This window comes from Tyto alba, unplaced genomic scaffold, assembly GCF_018691265.1.
Source record: "Tyto alba isolate M040663 unplaced genomic scaffold, T.alba_DEE_v4.0 Super-Scaffold_3, whole genome shotgun sequence".
NCBI classification, from domain to species: Eukaryota; Metazoa; Chordata; class Aves; order Strigiformes; family Tytonidae; genus Tyto; species Tyto alba.
The window spans coordinates 13,548,294-13,565,801 of record NW_024881304.1 but is presented as its reverse complement, the minus strand read 5'-3'; the positions used below and the strand labels follow the sequence as shown (position 1 = coordinate 13,565,801).

Genomic DNA, 17,508 nt, shown 5'->3' with positions numbered 1-17,508 from the left:
AAAGACCCCAAAAAAAAACCTAAACCCAAACAATAATTGACAACACTACAGTATTTGTTTTAGTATTAGGTATCACCGTTGAATTACAGGTGACATGGAAACCTTACTTTGTCTAGTAAGAGCAGCTTACTGGGGACAAATAATTCTCATCTACTTTTCCTAGCTTAGAGGATATTTGTGCCAATGGAATGCTTCTAGACTGGTGCAAATGCAAAATAAATGGCAGTTTTAGGAACATCTGACATCTGTCCCCAAAATTTAGTTGTCTGCTTTACAGTAACACAAAGCATCATCTACTGCTATCAGAATGATGGGAGGGGAGCTGAAGGAATCAGTTTGTCCTTCATGTCTTGTGATGCAGTCACTATTCCTGGAAGGTTTTGTGTGTCTTTTTTTTTAAATCAGAAGTTTTTGCATTTCCCCAATTACCATTACAGTGCTCATAGATGCTTAAGGAAAGGTGCACAACTAAGTCCTAAAACTGATACAGTCATAAAGAAAACTAAATGTTAGTGTGTATGCACCAGATTTTGAATTATATGTTGTATTGGGTATCCTTGAATAGTTACTGACTTATTTAGGAATAGAGATTTATGTAATGTTTTGAGCTGTGTTATGTGGTTGTGCTGATAGGTTTCAAACCTTTTCACAAATCTTACATACTTTTATGAGAAATATAAGCACTCAATGTTTACAATTACAGTCAATGGAGCTGGACTTGCAATGGCAACATGTGATATAATATCTTTGAATGGTGGAAAACCAGCCAACTTCTTGGATCTTGGTGGAGGTGTGAAAGAAGCACAAGTATATCAAGCATTCAAGCTGCTGACTGCTGATCCAAAGGTAAAATATCTGGTTTTGAACCAGAAGCTTCCCAGTGTAGCAATACAGCTGTGTTACAGGATTATGAACAGTGCGCTGAAAAATACAGATAATGGTGTGAAAACTGAAAATGAGTTACTAAAGGGGCGATCTGGGAGGAAAATTATTTCACTGTGAACCACTGGACTGACTTTTCAGTTCCTGATCCACACTCAGGTTTGATGGTCAGTCTTGAATGGGTACTTTCTCAAAGCAGTTCAATGCAGAAATGCAGATGTGGTAATGCTGGACATTACAGTGCTGAACTTTGAAGATCTGGCTCCTAAAGGGGAATTTGTGAGGCGATTTAGTTATTTAAAATACCGTTCCTAACAGTAGAGTGAGAAGGAAAATGGGAATTAAGCAAATAGCTAATTCTAAAGCCTGACTTGTACTCTTTTAAACTTGAGGTTTCTGAAATATCCATTTCTGCACTGCAGGATAGTCTGTGTTTAATTAACATTCACAGGCTGGAATCGTAGCCTGGTACATTCTGACACTTCCTTTTGCAGATGGAGGTACAGTTGCTCTTTTATTTTTGAACAACAGGAGAAGACATTAGTCTGTGTGTATTGAGTAGAAGTTATTTCTAGAGATGCATGTTAGCATGCTGAGGTCATTGGTCCCCTTTGCAGACAGGAGTAGAGTATCTACTGAGAGAATATTGATCAGGCGTAGGCATTGGAGCAGTGCCAGCTGGCCGTCCCTGCCAACGCAGAGTTATGCTTTTCTGTGTAGCCAGAACTTAAGTTGCTGTAGATTTTTTTACTAATGAAAATCTGTCAAAGGGCTTTGATCATCTTTTCCATCTCCTGCACCTAAACATCTCTGCTGAAATACAGTTTTCAACATTTTGCTTCTTTTTGCTGGATCTGGCTTTATCTCCTTTATTTCTCTTTTTCTGCACTTCCATCCATTTTCCTCATGTTCATTGTGTCAGTGATATTAGCTTCTCTAAATACCACCTTCCTGTGAAAATTACATCGCTGTAATTGTATACCCTATACAGCAGTAAGTGACAAAATGTTGTGACTTTCCAAACAGAGATGGATTTTGTTTGCAGCAAAATTTGAAGGCAAAATCCGGAAGAAAATTCACAGTACAAAATAAGCACAGGTCAACTTCATATTGTAAGCTCTTTGCAGTTGTAACTCCTTGCATGTTTTTAAGGCATGTAGTACCTTGACAGCTCATCTGTACTAGAGAGTCACCTGCAACATTTAAAACATTCTTCCTGGATCTTTTTGCATTCCCATAGACTCGGGTCAAGCTGACCTTTTGTTTGTAGAAATCTAGGTTTATGTTCTGCCCAAGACTCACAGAAAGGGAACTGAATGTCTCCTTCTACTTAGTGATCTTATAAGCTTCAAATCATTAACATGCCTAAAGAACAGAAACCCGGAGAAGTAGAGAAGCAAGATATCTTGCCTGGGGCAGAAGGAGGCAGGATGGGACTTGAGATTCATACTAGAAAACCTGATAGTTTCCTTCATTGTCTGATGCTAGTAGACATTGTTATGCTCGTCTTCATTTGTGTGTGTTTTAGCTACTCTCAGGACATTACATGAAGATTTGTTTGTGCATGTTTGAGTTGTTCTGCAGTGTGTGCTTTGTATGATGATCAAGGTTTGGCTGAGATGTAATTTAGTTCTGCAACTTGTGTTTAGTGCTGGAGAAGCAGGTGCTGTAAAGTCTTAGATACACAGCTTAGCTGATGATTATCACTAGGCTAAATAGGTTCTTCCATGTGCTACAGCACAAACAGCAGGTCTTAATTTAGTGGTGAAACTTACTGAGTTTAAACAATTTTAAAACAAAAAGGCATTTCAGTAGCTCCCAGCTATATAACATCTGCAGTGCCCAAAATTTAGCTTGTAAATGTATCCTGCTTTTATTATATATTCTGCTTATATATTACTGCTTAACACTAGCTGCTTACACCAGGACTAGTGTAGCTATGCTAATTGAGGCAGTGAGGCAAAATAAAAGGTAACATGGAAAGGACCTGAAATAGTCATTGATGCTTGTGGCTGTGCCATTCCTGCCTTCGACTGGCTGAAGATGCAGAAGGCTTTAGCCTAAATGCAGCACAACTCATTCCTCATTAATTTGTTGCCTCTTCTCTTCCTTTTTGAATGCCTTTTATGATCTTTTCTCCCTTCACAGGAAGAATCACAGAACAGGTCCATTGCATTTCTCTTTTGCCTATTCTCTTTATTGCACTCCAGGAAAAAAAGAGAGGATGACTGCTTAGAGTCCCACAAGACTCTCTTATTTGGTATTGTGCAGGGAAAAAGAGGGTGCTTCTGAAAGCTATCTGCTCCAGGGAGTGTTGTCCACAGCAAACTTGGATGCACGTATGTAAGTGATAGCATTGTGGCTACAGACATTGTGTTTTTATTGAGATTTAATGCTGTCACCAGTTTTTAAATTATTAACATTAGTTCTTCTGAGCCTAGCCCTGCACATGACCAGTCATACCACAGCTCTTGTCCCTGAGAGGCTTGCCAGGTTTCAGTGAGTCACTTCTGAACTGTTTCTTGTCAACCCTTCCAGTTTGACTGATTTTGCTTTTATTTTATGTCACTGTGAGCATCAGCAATACTGTTTCAGTTCCACATGTCATCAGGTGAAAAATTCCTCTTCAGGGTAACTGATGAAGAATATGTATGCGATTAAATTAAGATTAGGGAAAACATACTGATATTCCAATACATGATAGGAGACTGTAGCAGCCCTGGCAGTTATAGCAGGCTAACATCAAAGCCCCTGTTTTTCTTACTGGTCTGCAGTTGAATATTAATATAATTTACTAGCTATTGAAAAATAAACATTTAATGTTTTATTTCATTCTGTTCAGAAAAGATAGTAAATGTCTGTTATTTCCTCATATCATACACCATGTCCATTAGCTCACTAATACAGAGTAAGATAATTGAATGAATCCTCTCTTTTCTTAGCTAATAGTAGGCTTTCAAGTCCCAAGAGTCATTGTGGATAATGCAGCATTCACAGTTTGTATCTGGTCAGTCTTTTCCCTGTAACCTTTAATCTGATTCCTACCCTGTTTGAGAAGATAAAAATTTGCTCCTTGGAACTTGAGGGACAATTAATTGTTGTAAATGTCTCCAAACAATGTTGAGCCTCTGAGGAAGACTACACAAACAAAAAAAAGTCTACTGGCCTGTAATATGGAGAAGCACTGTCTTTTACTTGTGCTGAAATGTGGCACTGGTAGTGTTAAGAACATTGCAAGAGAAGAAATCTTCCCGAAGGAAATGTTAAACTGCACTTTGAAATAGATCTCTTTCTCTTTAGTTGTCTTTAAAACATCTATTTTGTATTAAAGCAAAAAAAATACAGATATGTCATGATTTCATTTGTTTGAAGCAGGGGATATTGTTTTTGAGAAAAATTAAGATCTTGGCTGGTTTTCTGCTGGTTTAATCTGGCTGTTGTCAGTGTCTATAATTCTTTCAAAAAAAAAAAAAAAAAGAAAAAAAAATTGTTGCAAAAGTTTACCCACTGGCTTTTGGATAGTAATGCTATCTCTTGAGTTAGTGACCCTTTCATACTCTACTGGTCTCGTTTGCAGTCTGCCATATCCAATAGTTCCTATGCCAGACAGGTCATTGCAATGGTTGTGAATTCCTTTCTTTTCACTATCTAAATTCCACACTTTTCCTCCAACCCACCTCCTCCTTCCTGCCTGTCTTGTTTCTGTGAGTTTATGCCATGCATCTGCTTTGGCAGAAAATGAACCATCTTCCTGCTTTTCAGATAGTAACAGGAAAAGGGAAGATCACTCAATTCTGGATGTTCAAGCTGCTGGGAGGCACTGTAGGAGCATCATTGCTCTTCTTTGTCCCACAGTCAGTGTAGAAGAGGTTGTTTATTTTGGTATTTCAGAGGTTCTGAGTGATACCTGGCTCTTGCCTACATGAAGTGCTAGTTCAACCATCCTCACTGAAGTCCTCATCCTTGAGTACTTTCACATCCTTACCAAGCTCAACAGGTCCTTGTTTTATTCATGCTGAAGATCTGAACTGTTATATTTACCATACGATGATTGTTTGTAGGATTCAACAAGGTTTTGGAAAGGCTAAAACTGAAAAAAAAAAAAACAGTCTTGTTAATAAATCTGCTGTTCAGGGCACTGAAGCTTGGTTGTCATCTCTGCCCTCTCTATTGGCCTGGAGTCATCCCACATATCTGACACTCCCAAATTCCTGAAGGTTTTCTCTCAGCTTTTTTAATACACATTGCAGAGAGAGTCAACAGTCAAGTTTCAGATGTTGGGCTGGCTGAATCGTACTTTTGAAGACCCTAGTGAATATGAGAGCCCGTAATGACTAGGCTTCTGGTGAGATGTGTTTGGTGTTCACAATTAGGCAAATGCCAGAATCATCTTACCTACAACCTGAAGGAAGTCACATCCTCAACCTTTTTCTCCCATGCCATCTCGATAAAATAAATGTAATATTGTATATGTTACTGGTATAGGAATATTGCCCAGTAATACTGACGTAAATGGTATGCGTACTTGACATGTGACCCAGATGTAGGACTACATAGCCTTTCCTCAGGCTTTTGGCTATACATGATCCCTTTCCTTTGTTGATCTGTCTCCCTAACAGGAGCTAAAATACAGAAATATGAATAAAGCAAACTAAGCTGTAAGCAGGTTTGTTTTACCATTAACTGGCTCTAGTCCTGAACTTAACAGTTGACTCCTACTAGAAAGTATCACTGAAATGTGAGCAGTTAAAGGCCAAAATTGTTTGTTGTTCTTGTTCTCCTTTTCCCCCTAAAGCTCCTTTGACAACCTTTTTTGAAGCCTGTCATTGATGATACAACTAAAGACTTAACAAATCAATTGGTGTTAACAAGTGTTTGTTTGTCATGTAAACAAAATACTATTGACAGATCGACAAACATCTCTTTTGAAGAAAATTTTTCCCACTGACATCCATTAACTTATATCCAGGGAATAATTAATATCAAGCATACACAAAACTTAATTTGTTTTGGTTTGTTTTTTCCATTAGCTATTCTGTAGCCCAAATTCAAATTACTGTTTTATTAATATGGAATAGGCATTCTTATTCCTGTCATTTTGCTTCACCTGTTTGCTTATGTCAGATGCATCTCTCTGTCCACCTCAGTGATAGGAAAAGTAATGACACTGATGTGTCTCGCCACTAAGTTGGATGTGAAGCAGAGGTCTTGGGAGTTTTATTTTCCAGGCATCTGAGAGAGTGAACAGAATTCTGGAAGAGGGTGTCATGAAATCATAATTTTGCTATTCACTTATTTTTCAACTGTGCTTGGTGTGAAAGTGATACAGTTTATCCGTCCTTATGCAAGACATTTTTATCGCCATTTTATCCTTTTGGCTTGAGGGTGTTTTTAGTGTTAAGTTTTCCTAACATTGCATTCTGTTATGTGGCAACAGAAGGGATAACATTATATTAAGAGGAAAGATTTGGGATATTCTTTTCTCAGATTTCAGAAATAAAAGTAAGGTTGCCTTGTACAATTTGGTCTTTATTTTCGGTGAATTAATTCATAATTGGGTGAGCTAGTTCAGTTAGGATCATTCAGAAAGTGTGCAAATATTCAGGCAGTTTGGAGTGTAGTAACTTTATCAGCATGTTACTGGACTGTTTGATCTTACTCTGCAACTTTGAAAAAGGACCTGCTCCCAGTTTTAGGGGGAAAAGGCTCTTTTGTTTATGGTTTCTAACTAGGTTTGGCTATATAGCTGAGGGTTTTGTCCTGGAAGTTCTGTAAAAGTCTGTCTTCTCCAATGAATCCATGCCTAGTGTTTGACTGTTGGGTTACAAACTTTAGCCAAAAAGGGGGTTTGGCAGATATGCTTCTTAGGAGTTGCCAGATGCCTGTTCTGTTCCCAACCAATAATTCCCTGCATCCTGCCCACTGAGGCATTGTTTCAAACAGCCTGGGAGAAAAGAGGGTGGAAGAAGAGGAGGATGTTGTCACATAGCATTTCTGATCCAGGACTGGGCACTGAGACATTAATCACATCAAATAAAGATAATGTCAGCAGCTAAGTTGTAAGTGCGGGCAGTTTGCACAGCTCTTTAATGTGATCTGCAGACTGTCTGTTGCAGTATTAGTCATACCAATTAGTCAAGGCTATCAAGTCTGTCTTTGCTAAGAGGAAGAGAACTTCAAAGGCAACATCCAGAAACAAAGAACCACCTTGTTTGATTTTCTTCTTAGGGTTGCCTTTGCCCATTGATGAGAATGGTTATCATTGCTGTTAGTCCTGGGAGTTTGTGTAGAGTGAGAGAAGGTTGCTTTAGAGAATGGGAAGAGAACTATTAAGCTTTAAAAGTCATAAATAAAAAACAGTGTGTGGGGATTTCATAAATATAAAAATTGAAATGGCCACACTTGCTGTGATAGTGAGCCTTATCCTAGTTAGACCATAGGCTGGTTGTGAATAGTTTGGTGTGGATTTTCTGCATTTAATGGACTCTTTGTCAGTAGTGGATTTCTCAGTATTACAGTAACACAAACCCATAAATCAGCAGGATCAGATAACCTTCTCTATCACACATGCGGCCTGTGTCGATGTGTATATAATGTTGAAGAAAAAAATTAAATATAAATAGCATTACGTTATGGACATACAATAGAGTGTTAGCACCAGATTTGTTTGAATTGTCAGATTGCATGTCATTTCAGATAATGCAGAGGAACCCTATTCTTCATAGTCATTAGGAATCTTTTTGCTTTCTCATTCAAATATCATGCACCCTTTACACACTTCATTACCCAGCTCTTCTTTACACAGCATGAAAAGTCTCTATGCCTTGTGTGTTTTTCTGATTCACACAAGAAGGTGAAGCATCATATGCTGTTTTGAGGACTCTCAAAACTGTAGATGAAGTTATTGTAGTGAAAAATATCCATGTATTATAGTATACTGTTAACTGCTAACTGCTAGTCCACTGTTTACACCTCTGCATGGCCCTTTACAGTTCCAGCTGGGTATCTGAAAATGGTGGTACTTGAATTTAGTGAATGCTTTTGAAAGTTCAGGCTTTGACTGCTCTGTTTTTCCCCCTCTGTGTGAACTGTGGGTTATAATACTCATCTACCATAGATGACTACTCTCAACACTGATCAAAAATTATATAGTCTGTTAAAGAAATTAAGTCCTATGCAAATGATAAAAATTATCACTGTTCCTTTCCTGCTTATTAGAACCCTATCCTACTGGTAGTTTTTCACTCAGCGTTGTTTTTGTAGAAGTGAAATATTAAATTTTTTAAAAGAAAGTCATAGTCAATAAACCTGTTTGCCTGTATACCACATAGTTTTTGGAAGGTGGATCTTACTATGTCATTGTAATATTATCTCCTAATAGCATGTAGAGAGCCCCTTTATCCTTGGGGATGTGTAAACTACATAGGGAGAGACCATCTTGTTTTCTTATTTAAAATATACAAAAGACTTGAGGATTGAAAAAGGAATCAGACAGAAAAAGTGAAGGAAACTTTCAGTTAACCAGGGTAATCTGCCCAGTGTTGCAGGTCAATGTCTGCCTCGGTAAGACAAGTAGTAAGGTGTAAATTCAGCAAAGAAATTTAGGTTAGCTATTCTGAAAATCATCCAGCAGAAAAGGTAGTTGAGTCCTGCAGCAGTATATTTTAGGAACTTAAAAGGAAATCCAGAACCACAAGTTTTTAAGAACTAGAAAAACAAAAATTTATCTAGGGTGTTTCAGGAACAGTTGATCCTGCCTTAGGGCCAATGAATGGACTAGAGGTTTCTTCTCCTCTTTCAGAGAATGGCCCTAAACCTAAAGCTGTGATTAGTAATTTTATATGGATAATAATGCCTTGACTTTTGAAGCTTTTCAAAGTTTAAAATTACTACCATAGGATGACAGTTTGTAGGGGTAGAAAACATCTACTAGAACACAGAAACATCTTGCAAATCTGGGAGAAGTTGACAAAGGTGTATTGTATTTTCTGCCCCAGAAATATGTGCGAATACTGTGCCTTTAACCAATGATATTGGAGCTGCTCATAGTTCTTTTATAGATACTGTAGGATTTGCGTTTATATGAGTGATTTAGGAGTTTTCCCCCATTTTTATTAGCTCTGCATTGGTGAGACAATATAGGCTAATAGAACTCTAACAAGGATTTCTTCTAATGTGTCTTTGCAGTTTTGCAAGAATTAATGTGAAACAGCTAGTCATTTTTTAGAGCACTTTAAAGCATTGAAAAGGACATTCTTTCATTTCATTGAAGCACTTTTAGAGACTGATAGCATATTGCCAATATTTATGAAAATGTGAGGACAATTATGCATTTAAAATGCATAATTGAATTGTCTTGATTTATAATCAAAAGTAATGTATTTTTCAAGAGCATGTGTAGCATTGAGTCCTAAGTAATTGATATGTAAATATACTTTAACATGAATCTGCCATTATTTACAGGCACTGACAAGTTGAATGCCTTTTGGTGTTTTAAAGTTGGCTATAATGAATCTTGAAAAATGGATGTGAAAATAAACTTACTAAGCAAGAGGAAAACTTACAGAGATCTTGTAATTGCCTCCTTTGTGGCAGAATAAGGAAAAATCACAAATGTTTCCTTAGAAAGTAAATGGTGAAAAATTTATGCAAGAACCACAATAAAAATTGAGCTGTTAGGTTTGGAATTTGAAATGTTGTGAGCAAACTACTCTCTCCATAGTGATATCCCTTCTAAAACAGGGAGAGAATAACAGACATTTCCATTTCCTTGGAAGGCAATCAGCCTCACCCTCTCAAGACAGATGCTGCATGGTCAAGGCTTGTTTCATTTTCCTGCTTGTTTGGAGGTACATTTGCTTAATGGACAAAGTGATAAAGGATTTTTAAATTGGTTTCTTTGTTCATTAGCAGTTGGACTGGAGAGTTGGGACTTTTCTGAGATATCCACTGATGAGCCAGTACAGGTGAGCCTGTGGTAGGAAGTGTTTAAGAGAAGTACGTGATAATGGTTATGGGATAGTACGTGTCTCTTGTAATGTCATAACCTAGTGTCACTGTCTCACCCCAATCCAGACCCTAAAATGAAAGGTGATGGATACAGGCAGTAAATCTTCATCTTGAAAACCTTGCCAGCATCACCTCTAACTTCCAAATGCCTGATGTCGTATCCAGCATGTGCAATATAATGTTTAGTTATGTTTGTGTGTCATAGTATTGCCTAGGAAAAGGAAATGCCATGCATAATACAACAGTGTTTAATCCTTTACTGTACTTTACAAGTTGATTAAATTTTGAAAATTTATATGACTCGTTTCACTATTAGTGAGGATAAAAAGTGAAGATATTTTAAGAGTCTCAATTTAGTAATTCATCTTGGTGAGATGAGTAATTCATTATGAATCTATACATCGTCTATCTAGCATACTTACAGGAGAATGAAAGACAAATCATTTAATAATATAGGTAGGAAATAGCATATTAAAAGAGAAGTTGTAGGTGTCCTTACTTAATCTCTTCTGTAGAGAAATTTGCATTTTAATACTCATTATTTTTAAGTGGTTTGAGGTGTTATGGATGTCTAGGAAAGTGTTTGTTCTTTCCGTTTAAATGAAAAAATTAATCACCTTACCTCCATCTGTTCCTGATAGAAACAGGCCTAGATGATGAACTGTATATTTCAAGTAGGTGCTTTTAGCCATTTGTACTGGGTAGGAAACACTCTTTTTCTGACAGAGAGATGAATATGGACTGGTTTTACTTACAATTTCAGAAACACCCTTGATGAATGGAGCACAGGTAGATAGAGCATAGGTTACTTGAAGAATAAGACTCAGTTTAGGGAAGAAAAACTGGTGAAGCATGACAAAATTAATGAACATTTTCTCATCATAATATTCTCTTTTAAGGACAGAATATTAAACGGCCTGATCTTGCTAAAATTTTTAGTGTAAAGATGTGTCTATACTTTACCAAAAAAAAAAAAAAAAAGCAGGGAGGGATTTGAAGCAGTTTTTCAAAATGAGTTATTTGTTTCTAAGCTGAAAAAGTGCAGTGTCACGGTTCAGTGATGTGGTTATTGGGGAATAGAGAATTGCATGAAAAAATACAGATGTTGCTGTGGCACTTGTCCTCTGGTTTGCATCCTAATATAAGAAATAGATTACGATAGGTGATCTTGTTCTAACCTATTATTATTAATCCCATATGCCATCTGAAATGACTGCCACAGTGATGTGATCAAGAATAACGTGCAGGTCTGGCAAATATGTAGCATTTAAATTCTTTGGCATGTTTTTAAGAAAAAGATCTGTTAGAATATCAACCCATTTCTATGGAAATGGCATTTTGAGGTGCCATGTATCTTCTGTGTTCTACTGTAGATATATTTTGTTTTGTTTTGTTTCAATTTTTTTTAGTGTCAAGGTAGGGAGTGTATTTTTCTAAAGTATGTGAACTTTGATTTTGGAGCAGGATATACTCTCTCTTTCCAGTCAGAGGAATGTATTTAATTTACATTTGAATAAGAAAAATATTCCTTAGCCTGTGTTCATCCATTCATTTGCATAGCTGAGCACAGGATGATAAAAAAGCTTTGGAAGAGACAAAAATTATTTGAAAAATGGCTTAATGAAAGAGGGAAAAGCTATTTCTTTCCCTTGAATCTCTGTTTTGTTTCAGGTAGGACTGAATTATTTCACAACTTCATTATTCATACTCCAATTCAACAAGATATTCAAACCTGTTTCAAGTTTTAATATTTTATTATCTATTATTCTGAGTGGATGGGTAAAGCTGAAATAAATGAGCCTATTCACTTTTAAAGCTTGTCATGAGCTTAAGTACTTGGCAAATCAAGTCCACATCTACCACAAATGAATAGTTCTTACTCTTGTTGCTAGAGGTTTACTTTCATCTTCTAATAGAAAAACTATCATTTTATAAGAAGATGAAAATTAGTCCTATTTCTCAGAAGATGTCTGTGTTGTACCTTTCAATTTTGTCATACTAGTCAGTCTCTAAAATCGGGTGTTTTCTTCAGAGTACTGTGAAAAGTAGAGAGCTTATCTCTTTTAGTGCTCATACTTTTGATAGCAATCTGCAGAAAGCATGAATTATATCATCTCCCAGTGCCTAACTCTTTTATGTCTGTAGGCTGGGGGAGGTGGAGGAATAGGAGGAATATTCTAAACAGACTCTGTGGCCATCTCACCACGGTTCCTTCAGTTACACAGGGGTTCAACTAATTTAGATGGCTCCAATATTTGAGTTAGCAACTGTGAGGGGGAATAGTGGTGCACAGAGTCTGTGTGAAGCAGCTTGAGGGTGTAAACTATGAGGGCTACAGAAGTAACCCCTTCAGTCAAAAGCTGGGCAAAACTTGGAGGCAGTCTTCGTGAATATATTGGATTTTGTGGTTATCACACTGTTATCTTCATACATCAAACTTGAACTATCCTTGAGAAAAAGCACATTATTATGTGCTGTTTCTATTGGATACAGTGAACACATCCCATTCACTTGATCTTTCAGTGACTTTGACTTGAATTAAATGTATAGCCTTGAGCTTAAATTAACTTTCTGAATTTTCTTTAGGGTTCTAGCTAATAACTTTTGGGGAGGGAAATAGTTTCCCGGTGGGGTTTTTTTGTTCATTTGTTTTTTAAACCTTTCTCTCCATCTTAAAAATCCACATTTGTTTGTTTTGCACTCCCAAACACCGTAGCAGATTCTAGCTTAACCCTGGTGAATAGAAAGCAGGAAATTTTTGCTCCCCCATATTTCCCCTCCTTTTGTGACAGCTCAGAGGATGTTACTTCTTTGTCCCCTTTATTCATCAGAATCCAGCCTTCGTTTGCTATGTGGGCACCTTCTAAAGCACTGGAAAGGAAAGTAATCTTAAATATCTGAATTTAAGGAACACCTTCCCTTTCCATTATTAAAATGTGGACAGAAAGTCTAGTAAATACTGAAATGAATAATTTAACCTTCTAGCAAGATGGATTGATTCATTCCTACAAATCTATAAGCAAAATTAGATTTTTTTTTTTATTTTTTTTTTTAAATGGGTGAAGTGTACTTACAAGTTAGCTGGGTAAGGTTATAGATCTCATTCTGGTGCTGATACTTCTCATTGAATTACGGGGGAGTTGCCTCTGGTGCTGAGCGCCCAGGGAAGGGATTGCGTATGGGAGAAGGCAGCTGATAGCCATGGGGGCAAGAAACTACACACTAGGCTACTGCTGTCTTTTGGCATAGGTTACAAAGTTGGGATCCTATCTAGGCCCTGCTTGTCAAGAGAAAACTGGGTCCCAATTCCCAAGCATTTTCCTTTGTGTTTCTGTTGTAAAGCAGAATATAAATGGTAAGCGTTTTTTTTTTTTTTTTTTCTTTTTTTTTTTTTTTTTTTTTTTTTTTGCAATGGTAGCACCTAAATTATAGCAGAAACTGACACTTTAACTGAAGGTTTTTAGTTGAAATATCTGAGATTCTTTTAATGGACACTGTTGATTTTTCTTTGGGTTGGTGGAAGACCACACATTTCTTCAAGGGAAGAGGACTGACTTAATGAAAAAAGCTTAGTTTTTAATCAGTCTTTTTTTAAATGAAAAATGTTCAACCATTCTGAGCCAAATGTCTTTGAAAATTCCAGTCAAAAAAAAAAAAAAGTGCCTGTGTGTGGAAAGACAGGTGGATAATGTCTGACCAAATAGATGTTGCTGAGATTTCCAAAATTATTCAGAGGTTTTTATAAGAGAAAAGTACAAAATTGGTAAAGAATTTTTTCAAGCAATTAGAGGAGTTAGTTAATAATAAAATAGCCTTACTTGTTGCAAATTGTTATATAATTTGTTCTGTTTGGCAGAGTGGAGCAGGTATTGTACTATTTCAAATATTCCTAATGAATAAAAAAAAAAAATAATTCACTGCTTGTACAACACCATTTTCACCTTGTATGTTCTGCTATGGGTTAAAAATATATTTTTCTATTCTTTTTTACGTAAATGCATATTTTACACATCAAATAAGATGGGGAAAAAGAGAACTAGATTTTTTTTCTTACTTTTATACATGCAATTTGCTGCAGTGAAGTGTAAATGGCAGTGTGTATGACCATCTGCATATGTATATACGATTGCTGCTCTTACGCAAGTTGCACGCACGTTTGTACAACCTTTTTTATATGCAGTGTTGGGCGTTGCTGTACTTTAGAAATGGTTGCTAATTATTTAAGGGTAAGCTTGAGCAACCAAAAGAGCTGCAGAGCACCAGATGTGCCGTCCCCACGAGGGTGGGGGAGAAGGAGCCGCACACTGTTGCTGCTAGCCAGCTGCTCGGCGCAGGGCTGTAGCTGTCGGGGCAGAGCACTGCTTGCCTCCGACCAAGACCCTCCGAGGTACCTCAGGGTAACAATACAGCAATCCTGCCAGCACTGCCATAATCTTGCATTTCTGAGCGGATGGCATTTGGGCTGGCCATGTAAACCAGTATTCACTTTACCAGGAAAAGGGAATGAAGAGCCTGTTGTGCCAGCTCGGCCAGATTGAGCTGTATTCACAGACAGGCTCCAGCTGAGAAGTTCTTTAAGCAAAAGTTAATATAAAGCTCTGTCCTTTGACAGAGTAATGCCAACTTCGTGATTAAAGCAGAAGCCTCCGTGTAAACTATGGATGGCTCTTGTGCATGGTAGATTTGGAATTAATAGTGATAATAGGGGAAAAGAGTAAAAGCATCTCATTAAGAAAATAGATTACGTACATGCTTATGCGGTGTAGACAAGTTTAAAACTTGAAAATGCTGAGGATCTATTTTTTTTCTTAACTAAATCTTGTTTAAGTCAACCTCCTACAATATTGTTATAGGCCTGTAACTGGCCAAAAAAAGAAGAATCAATTATTGGGTAGAAACAAATGAATGTACAGAGTCAATATTTTATAGTAGGTGGTGAAAGTTGAATGCTTGATGCCCAGCAAATCATTTGATTTAAAGGTTTGGGACTGCAATGCTTGACTTCTCATTGAAGAAATATAAAAGAACAAATTAGTATTTACTGGAAAGTCACAGAAACCTTATCAGAATTGTTTAGTTCCTGCTGCTCCCTGGAGATTTCACTCTTCAACCATTGATTGAGTATGTGCTCTCTGAATTGTGAAGGATTTGCCTTTAATCAAAACTTCCATGGGGCCCTATATAGTTGTTTTGGGTATTTTGAGTGTGTTACTTAGAGAGAATCTCAAATACATTTTTGTTTTCACTTAATCATACAAACTAAGGAAATAATTGAACTGAAAAGATAAAATAAAAGCAATTTAAGCGAAGGTGGTGCCTACATTTCAGCAATGTTCATATAACTCCCTTAATAATGCTAAAGCTCTGTTAAACTTCGGTAAGAAAAGCAGATGAGCTCAGCCTTCCCCCCCCCCCCCCACTGGAACAGATTCCACCTGACTGACCACTGCATTTTAGGCTTTTGATCAAAGAACTTCCTTCACCTACTTGTAGTATCAACAGTCAGCTCTGTCATTCCCTTCTGTCAAGGAATGGGGTCTGTGGCAGTTCTAGTCTATCCAAGCTAGTACTCTGTGGTTGCACCCTCCTCTCTATTTGCACCTGCGCTCATCCGACACCGCAGTGAAAAAGCTCAGTGGGCTACATTGGCAGAATAGTAAACCCGGAAAAACAGAAATAAATTGGCTGCCCAAACTGGCTTGTTACTAATTCAGATGAGTAGTTCCCGGAGGACAGTGCTGGTCTAGTAAGCCACGGTCCTTCACGCCTACCATTGGTCCCTTGCTCACACCAGACCCATGTTCTTTCTTGCACTGCGCAATGATTCCTTCCTCAAGTGCTCGTATTGATTTCAGTGAAACTGCTTTCTGGTCATATGTTGTTTGGCATAATCTTCTCCAAAACGAATCTGGTCCAGTAAGGAAAATTAATTACTTGGTACTGTTGATGGGAGTGATGATTTATATATAAAAATTATCTAGTGTTAAGCTACCCAGCAAAAAAAAAAAAAACAAAAACAAAACCAAACCCAAACCAATCAACCAAAAAAAAACCAAACCCAAAAGTATGCAACCAGTGCTGGCCCATGAGTAGATTTGAGCTCTGATTAGAACAGGCTTCCTTTCTTCATTTCATAAATCACAGGTAGTCTGTGTATGGGGAGTTTTGACTGAGATCCAAGAAAAAAATGAATTTTGTGTGTGTGAATATATTTACATATTTAATGTCCTCCAAAAAAAATAGAATTAAGCATTAAATCTAGCAAGAGATTTTCTTCAGTTTATTCCAATTAGCTATCAAATGTGCTGTAGTCTTCCACCCTTTGTTTGACACCTGACTTGATATTTCATTTATTTGTTAGTCTTGCTGAGTTCAATCAACATGTTTTACCTTAGAGCACTCTCTAGTGCTCATGATCAAGAGCTAGTCACCAAACTTGCATTATTCATAGTTTACCTTTTAAAATTGAAGGAGCAACTTTGACACAAATTTGATTGCAATAGAAACTAGTACTAGTGGCATGCTGGTATTAGTGCTGCGTTTCTATATAGTGAGAGGTCTTATCTTTGTACTAAGTTGAACAATATCAATATGAGATTGTCCCAGCAAGCCAAGAAGAGCAACTCCACTATTGAATTCTCAGCTGCAGCATCTCTGCATATAAATCAACCCTTGTCTAATTGTAGTGCCAACTTATTGGTCAAAATCTTAGCACCGGTGTTGAATTTAATTACACAGTAGATATAGAGCATGAAGTACTTTCATGTTATTTAGGAAACTGTGGTCATGACTACTAAATAGCTTGCAATATTCCCGGAACTTGCTCCAGGGCCAATTGTTTATCTCTCACAAAGTCCCTCATTTTCCCCACTTCTTACACTCAGTGGTGCTCTAAGACCCCAAGAGAAGTCACGGTACTACCCTCAACAGAGGAAGGTGATATTCATCAGAAGTAAGGAGAACTCCAAATCAAACTGAAAATGCTGTGAAGGTGGGATTTTTCCTTCTCAAAGAGAAGAAAACCTTCTTCGTGAAAATGACTGCATTATCTCAGTTTCTTCTCTGTTTTTGATGTACTTTTAACAGCTGATTTGCTCCAAAATAAAATGCCTGAACGGAATTATTGTAATACAAAAGAAAATACTGGTTTGGTCTGTTCTTCTTTACCTAGCTGTGTTATATGTACTAATGCAATTTTATCGTTACTTTGGGGAGCTGTATTTGCTGAAAGTGTTTAAGTTGCTGGACTTGTTTTAGAAGTCAAATATTCCACTCCCTTTGAACGCTGGGGAGGAGGGCTTGGTTGGTTTTTTTTTTTTAAAAAAGCATTTGACAGGACAGAACAACTCTAGAGGCTTTAAGTAAAGCACTGATTGCCCTGTCAGTCAGGGTGCTGAGGAACTGGGAACTTCACAGATTGATGCTTGACAGAATAATTAGAAAACTGTCACTTGAAGTAACCACTCTCATGTTCCCTGAAGAAATGTGCCCGTGCCAAATGTGTGCTGTCCAAATCTAGAGGTTAAATGTTCAGTAAGACAAAACATAGCATGTCACTAGAGAAAATTACTTCCAACATGCTGTGGAAGAGATGCTCCTCAAGCCCCTAAACAGTGA

At 37.3% G+C, this 17,508-nt stretch overlaps 1 protein-coding gene across 1 annotated transcript in view; it reads left to right on the top strand.

Moving 5' to 3' along the window:
- SUCLG2 (succinate-CoA ligase GDP-forming subunit beta) overlaps positions 1-17,508 on the top strand; it is a 132,622-nt gene that overhangs the window by 75,801 nt on the left and 39,313 nt on the right. Inside the window, exon 9 of the mRNA XM_032985757.2 lies at positions 704-846. Within this exon, the coding sequence (XP_032841648.2) occupies positions 704-846 (143 nt within the window). The remainder of the gene's footprint in view (positions 1-703; positions 847-17,508) is intronic.